The sequence below is a fragment of the Helianthus annuus genome, chromosome 6 (genome assembly GCF_002127325.2).
Source record: "Helianthus annuus cultivar XRQ/B chromosome 6, HanXRQr2.0-SUNRISE, whole genome shotgun sequence".
Taxonomy (NCBI): Eukaryota; Viridiplantae; Streptophyta; class Magnoliopsida; order Asterales; family Asteraceae; genus Helianthus; species Helianthus annuus.
Genome location: NC_035438.2, coordinates 113,409,145 through 113,416,936, shown reverse-complemented (window position 1 = coordinate 113,416,936; position 7,792 = coordinate 113,409,145). Strand labels below are relative to the sequence as shown.

General features: G+C 39.1%; 1 protein-coding gene across 1 annotated transcript; it reads right to left on the bottom strand.

Annotated features, from left to right (window-relative positions):
* Positions 1-247: 247 nt before the first annotated feature.
* LOC110865641 lies at positions 248-4,993 on the bottom strand. The gene is made up of 8 exons (XM_022114969.2): positions 4,604-4,993; positions 3,736-4,531; positions 2,586-3,669; positions 2,073-2,195; positions 1,839-1,985; positions 1,653-1,766; positions 1,162-1,580; positions 248-1,084 (listed from the first exon to the last, which is right to left on the bottom strand). Exons 3-8 carry the CDS (start codon positions 2,917-2,919, stop codon positions 440-442), a joined length of 1,782 nt encoding a protein of 593 aa, XP_021970661.1. The 5' UTR covers positions 2,920-3,669; positions 3,736-4,531; positions 4,604-4,993; the 3' UTR covers positions 248-439.
* Positions 4,994-7,792: the final 2,799 nt, after the last annotated feature.

Sequence of the window (7,792 nt, the reverse complement as noted above, 5' to 3'; positions counted from 1 at the left end):
TAACCTAACAGTCCGGTATCCTATGCTTGGAAAAGTTAAATGCATAAAAATATCTTCATCACCTCCAGTTTTATGTATCATTTCTCAAGCAATGAATAAATAACTAAATAAATATAACAAATTATTTGTCATCAACAAGTGAAAGAAAGAAAAGCAATGAATAAATAACTAAATAAATATAACAATTTATTTTTCATCAACAAGTGAAAGAAAAAAAAATCTCACAGAACTTGATTCATCTTTTTTCTGTCCCTCTAGGGCTTTTGTTTTAATGGTGAACAATGAGGACAAAAATCATTAGCTCAACATGACACTACACTCATTATGACTAAAAACAATCAACAATCAAGAGAGGTCAGATCCTTAAATCACATGCAACTTACTACGAAATCCAGAATTGCTACACAAAGGACATTGCAATGCATAATCGAATTCCCCCTTACTTTGTAAATATTGTGTTTTTTCGATTAACTTTACAAGACTCAAGATAACTTTTCTTACTAAAGATGGGGGAATATGTTGACCGGATCAAGTCTACTAGTAGGGGAATTTTTACGGTAACAATAACTGAAATCGGCAAGAAAGAAAATGCACATATTGGTGCTAACATCCATGGTCTTTGATCACAAAAGACAAGGAATAAGATTGCACCAAAGGCTACCATCATGGCGGTTGTAGAGAGGAATAACATCAAGAGTCCAAAAATTAACCTTCTTGGTAAACTGACGAGAAAATCTTTTTCAGAAGAACGTGCGGTGAGGATTGATAAAAATAGTAATAGTGCAGTAGCACCTGTAAAGAGTGAGAATGCATTGCATACAGCAAAGATAGTGAAGGATATTTCTTTTTTGAACAAGGGGATGCCTAATTCTTGATTGCTTCCACCAGGCACAGTGATTGCTGCTGCAAATACAACTGTGACAATCAATGCAGCAGTGATGCTGCATGATTCAGCACTTGTCTTCATCCATATTTCTCCTTGCTTCAGCAAATCCTGGTGCTCCCTTGTGAACACCATTGCCGGTGTCTCTTTGTATATATTCATTTCCGTAAGTTGTAAAGGTAAAACAAGCTTCTCCACCTCCTGTAGATTTCAACCACTTTATGCAACTAAAGAGCAAATTTCACAACATGCTGACATATATCTTATTTGAGACATACCTCAAACCATAAAAGCTCCTGTTGTAGTTGCAATGCTGCACCAGTGGTACGACTGAGTACAAATGAAGGTGCCAATCTTCCAGCCAAGTGTCCAAGATTATTTAAAGAAGAATCAGTCATTTCCCTATGAGACTTTGTGCGCTCAATTATGTGATAGATAAGGTTGTATACTTTTTCTGCACGGTTCATTATGGATAACTGAATAATGTTATACCCATCTTCATCCTTAAAATTGATTGCAGCTGGTGACTTAAATAAAATCTCATCAACAACTTCGTATATATCTTTGCGTACAGCTTCAAAAAATGACTCACTGTAACCATCATTTGATGGGCCCATCAGTTCACATATCAAGCTCAAGATACTCTTTGCTTTTTCGTACTCTTTTCTCTTCTTCTCTATATTCTTGATTGGACCCACTACAATTCAAAAGGATTATTAGAAATTAATTCGAGTTTCCATCTTCAAACCGAGACTATGTAATCGCTTACCGGTAACTGCTAAAACCTTCCATAGAAGTAAATACAACATAGAGAAGGGTAAATGAAACATCAGAATGAGGAGACAAACAAGCTGATATATTGGATGAAGTGTGGCTATTAGGACTGTACAGGAAATAACAAAAAATTAATAGATAAATCGAATCAGGTCATGTATGTATATAGTTGATCGCTCACCAAGTAATATCATGGAATTCTTTCCCAACAAGATGCAACACGTGTTGTTACAGATTTTCACCGCCCTTAGGATGTCATCGATACATCTATCAGGGTGAAATAGCAAAGAGCCTCTCACGACTATTTTCTGACAAACATAGTGGAAAGCTGCAACATGTAGTATCAATGAATTGAAATAAATTTATGTATCTACATGGTTTACATAAATTTGTTAGAAAAAAGTTGGATAAATACATGGATAGATAAAAGATTGCGTAAAGCCAAGATCAGTTGGGAAGGTTATAGTTATCGCCTTCAATATCTCTTTCTTTTCCCGAGCAATTCTAGGTGACTCGTTGAGCAATTTCTCTGCCAAATCTGCATGGATGAATATGAGAAAGTATAAGGTTACCTTAAATTACTTTGATACCGATTGACATGTTTAACTCTGTTAATAAAAAAACACGTTGATCCATCAACTCATTTCCAATAAAAAAAAAATAAAGACCATATTTTAAAAGGTTAACCCAACAACCCATTTACGAACCATTTAACCCATTTATTTAACCCAATAACAACCCATTTACAATTCTTCAATCTATTGACTCGTATATATAATTAATTGGGTTACATGATTTCAAGTGTCTGCGGGATTGTGTTGATGTTTTTGTCACGAATAAATATATATGAGTCGTGTTTTCAGGTTCATCAATTCAACCCGAAATACGTCAATCAAACACGATTACCACCCCTGATATAACTACTCACCATATTGTTTTGAGAAGATAGCAGCTAAGAGAGCAGACAGGTTACTATAATATGACTGAAAGTCTGAACCAGAAGGTGGGGTACGAGATTTGAACAAGCATGCGTATGTATTAAGGTTGGTATGGGCAGAAGCAAGATCCAATGGTGACTCATCATTATGGTCTTTAAACTCCAACAGTTGGATCCTCTTCTGAACCAAGAGTTGGGCCGCATGTGTATTACCAACTATTGCAGCAACGTGTAGGGCTGTTCGACCCTTATCATTTTGCGTTTCAATATCTTTTCCATCTTCTATAAACGCCAACAGTTTTTCAACGAAATAGTTGTGGCCCATTTCAACTGCTACATGAAGGATTGTGTTGCCATTTGCAGTGATGGCCCCTGTGGCTGCAATTTTATTATTGTTCAATATGGATTTTGCTTTCCCCCACCACCCTTCAGCAGCAGCTTTGTACAACTCTCTCTTTAGTCTGTTCTTGGCAGTGTCTTGTATTTCTTGAACTCCTCGGGAACTCTCTGTTTCTAAATCTGGAGCGTCTTGTGTTTCTATATCTGGAGCGCCATTTATAAATTCTATTCCAAATGTAACTCCTAGTTGATGTGTGGAATCATTTCATTTCAAAAGTCATGGTCCATTGAAGTGCCAAAACTGGAGTTACTGTTCAATTTCTACCATGGGAAATCAAATACGTGATAGGTAAAGGAGTATGTACCTTTTCTATCGCTTTTTGGTAGATCAAAGAGGTTTGCTAGCTTATTCCATACAGCGCTTGCGAAAAAGAAGTCGTCGAACAGGTTTTCCGTGTATATTAAATCCTTGAATAGTTGTTCGCTCGTAGTACTAAAAATCCAACCTTTGACAAGGGTGTCATACTTATCCGGTATACCAAGACTCTCTCCAAGAATATGACGTGAAGCAACTTCTGACTGTTTATGAGGCAAAGCATCTGAATCTTCCATATAGGATAGTTGCTTTGGCCGGAAAGCTTCACTGAAATGAAGTTGGAGAGGTTAACATTTAATGCCTGAATGTATTTCCGATCTTGTGTTGATGCAGAAACAACAGGTTCAAGCCATGTATCACCTGCATTTCAGTTCGATATTTCAGATTTCAAATCAAATAGTGCATGGTAGTTAATGGAGTACATACCATCTGTACAGAGGGATTCTAGTTTTATCCATAGATCTTGTACCGATTCCTGGTGTTCGAGATCGTTGAGCAGTCTGTCGTCCAGAGTACTCAAAATCCAATCTCTGACAAGTTTGTCATATTTGCCCTCAAATAAATCATCGTTGCCATGAAGGAGGCGAAGCAAGTCATGCCTCTCTATGAGGCAAAGCATCTGAGCTTTCCAGATATAGTAGTTGCCGAGGCCAGAAAGCTTCACGGAAACAAAGTTGGAGACGTTAACGTTTGATGCTCCCCTGCATTTCAATTCTTCTGTTTCATTTGATGGACCACCTGCATTTCATTTCAATACTTCAGAAAGGATATAGTATAATTCAAAAGTCAAATAAAAACGTTCCATTAAAACTAATTACTCGACCCTGCCAACACTCGATTTCCGGTTGATATGTAAAATATGATTCTAGGTTCCTCCACAACAATTGTACCGATCGGTAGATTCGGAACATATGGTGCACTTGGTCGCTCATAGTACTCAAAATCCAACCTTTGACAAGGTTGTCATATTTTTGTGTCATGGGGTCACCATCCTCTGGAAAACGGAATTCAGCATGAATGATGTGAAGCAACTCGTGACTCGTTATTAAGCAAAGCATCTCAGTCTTCCAGGTAGGATAGTTGTAGTACCCAAGCTTCTCTGAAACAAAGTTGGAGAGGTTTGCATTTAATGCCTGAATATATTTCAGGTCTTTACTTATTGCACAAAAAACAGGTGCAACAACTTCAACTGCAGAAACATCAAGCGCATTTGATGAATCACCTGCATTTCACTTCAATATTTCAGAATGTATATTAATTGAAAAGTCAAATATGTAGCGGTTAATCGACGTACCTTCTGTATCGCTTACTGGTGGATTAAAGAGGGATTCTAGTTTCGCCCATACCTCTTGTGCCGTACACAAGTCTACCAAATTCTTGAGCACTTTCTCGTGCACAGAACCGAAAATCCAACCTTGTCATATTGGGAAATCATGTCGACACCCTTATTATCCTCCGGAATGTCAAACTCACCACGAATGATGTGAAGCAACTTTTGACTCTCTACGAGGCAAAGTATCTGAGCCTTCCAGATCTTATAGTTGTTGCCCCCAGAAAGCTTCATCGAAACAAAGTTGGACACGTTAACATTTGACGCCCGCATATAATCCAGCTCTTCTCTTAGTGCAGAAACATCAAACACATTCAATGAACCAGCCATCTCGATTGCCAAACAAGTTCTTTTGATTCCCTGAAAAAGAAAACACTTAAATGTTAGTCACATTTCACAACTGGACAACCATTGGTCTATATATATACGTACACATTGGTTCCCACGCTCTTCAGATCCAATGATTCAGGAAGCTTATAATTTAAAACTAAGGCTTGGTGAAAGTGAATAAAAAAGGAAGATGGAGATAAAGTATGCAATGATGTACTTTGCATAAATAAGCGATCTTTCATCATAATATAATTGTTGAAAAATATTATATATAATTCAATTCAACTGATTCGTGTGATAATGTTTTTAACTTAAAATAGTGTGTAGTTGTTGCACGTAACATGAACTCCTTGATTAAACAAAATAAGCACTCTTTAGAGATAAACATATATATTTAGTTCTATAAGCGTCAAACCGGATTTCCTTGTACCCTTTGTGAGTCTCACGGTCTTGAAGTCGCCAAAGCACCATTAAGAACGAGATGTTGCTCCTGGTCTTGTGAACTCACGGTTTCACCATACAAGAAACCCGAAAAAACGTGTTTACTTTTAGGAAAATTACCAAAATGTTGGTTGACCAAGAGTGTTTTCAAATTTGTCACCCTCCGTCCTTGGAAGGATTACTTAGCCTCGGAAGCGTCCGCCTTTCACGTTGAAGCGTCCGCCTGTCACGTTGAAGCGTTCGTTTCCTTTCAAGCGACATGTGTCCGCCACGTTTAAGCGTTCGTTCCGTTACGAAATTGCCTCAGTCACAGACGCATAATAACCATAATTTTTTTTAATGCGTCCATGTGATCGTTTCCGAGGCCTAGCCGACGCTTCCGAGGCCTTGGACGACGCTTCCGAGGCTTGCAGACGCTTCCGAGGCTTGACCCGACGCTTCCCGAGGCTTGGCCGACGTTTCCCAAGGCTTGACCGACGCTCCCCCGAGGCTTGACCGACGCTTCCCGACGCTTATGAAAAAAATTGGAAACTCAAAAGCCGTTTAACTTTTACCGTTGCACACATTTACCCCACTATATAACCCGTTCACTTATCACTTATCAAACACCCGCCGTTTTCAAAAATTTTGCAAACAAAATCAGCCATTTCACTATAACTCCGACGTCGTCAACGACCCGACAATGGCCACCTCCAGGACTGACGTTGAAGACATTGCTCTGTGCGAAGCATGGGAGCAGGCAATGATCGATCCTCCACGTCGAGGACACGGTGGGCTCTGGGTCCGTGTTCAACAGAATTTCGCCCAACCGGACCGTTGACGCACTATCCTCCAGGTTCCGTGTCCTGCGGTTGGAATTTGAGAGATTTGATCGATATTTCAAGAAAGTGGAAACAGAAATGCCGGACCTTGGTGAGGACGATCAGAAGGAGGTGGCCCTCATCAACTACCGTCATGAAGAGAGACATGATTTCAAACATGTCTCGGAGTGGGAGGCTATTAGGATATGGTTTTAGATATAATATTATGTGTTGTTTGGTTTTTATTTTTATTTTTATTATGTTATGTTTGATGTTTAATTAGTGTTTAATATAAAAAAATTTAACTAAAAAATAACATGTTTTATATCGTTTAAAATTTGCTCGTTAACATACATATAGTATTTATAAAGAGCATGCACATGATCCCATGTTAGAAATGTTTATAAGTTATAAAAAAAATTGGACAAAGATACAAAACTGCGTCTTTGGCCGACGCCTCAGAAGCTTCACGGACGCGTTAGCGCCTGAGGCGGACGCTTCAACATCGGACATGTGTCGCTTGAAAGGAAACGGACGCTTCAACGTGAAAGGCAGATGCTTCCGAGGCTGAGTAGTCATTCCAAGGACGCAGGAGGGTGACAAATTTGAAAACACTCTTGGTCAACCAACATTTTGGTAATTTTCCCTTACTTTTATTTAGTCTCTGGAAAACCTACGGATTTCTAGTAAAGAGAAAAAGTGTGTTGTGATTTTTTCCCCAGTTTGTCACACCCCCAAAATCCACACGCGGAGTATCACCGCTTGGGAGCGTGACTGACCAGGATCAAGCCACCAATCATATTGAACATGTAATTAATATTAAGTAAAATAAATGTAAACCATCCATTCAATACGATAGGTGTTCAAAACATAACTATAGTTTCAAAGTGTAGCGGAAGCATAGTAAATAAACCAACAATAGTTAATAGTTTTAAATGTCATAATAGTTCAACGTAGAAACCACGATCCTTGCCCACAACGACCCGCTTCTCCAGTGCAAGCTCCAAGTACCTAACGATCTGCAAGGCATGTAACAGAATGATCAACAAACTAGTTGAGCGAGTTCACAGTAAGTAAATGCGTAACAGTAAGTAACGGGTGGCTCTACAGGGCCAATAGTAAGTTATACAGGTGGGGGCTTCCCATGTTATGTGACCACTAGACTATTCGTATTATCCCTGTTCTTCGTCCGAGAACAGTAGCGCGTATGGGGTGTGCGTAGGTTTTACGCACGTATCCTTCATAACCGAGGATAGAAGTAAGTAATGCGTACACGTAGGTTTTACGTGCGTGCCTGACATCCGAGGCAGTAATTGGCATATGACCACGTAGGTGTTATCCTAACCTACGGAACCGTCCTGACATCCGAGGACCATGATAGGTGATAGTCTAGGAAAAGCATTTGTACGTTCTAAGTCAATTGAAACCTTTAACCCATTCCCACGACCCGGGAATCCCATGCCTTAGTAGGAGTGTGAACTCACCTTGGTTTGCTCGGTATGCTAAGTTAAGTGCTCACAATTTATCAGTCAAGTCCTATATTATGCACGTATAATTAATCAGTACATGATCGCAAAGTTTC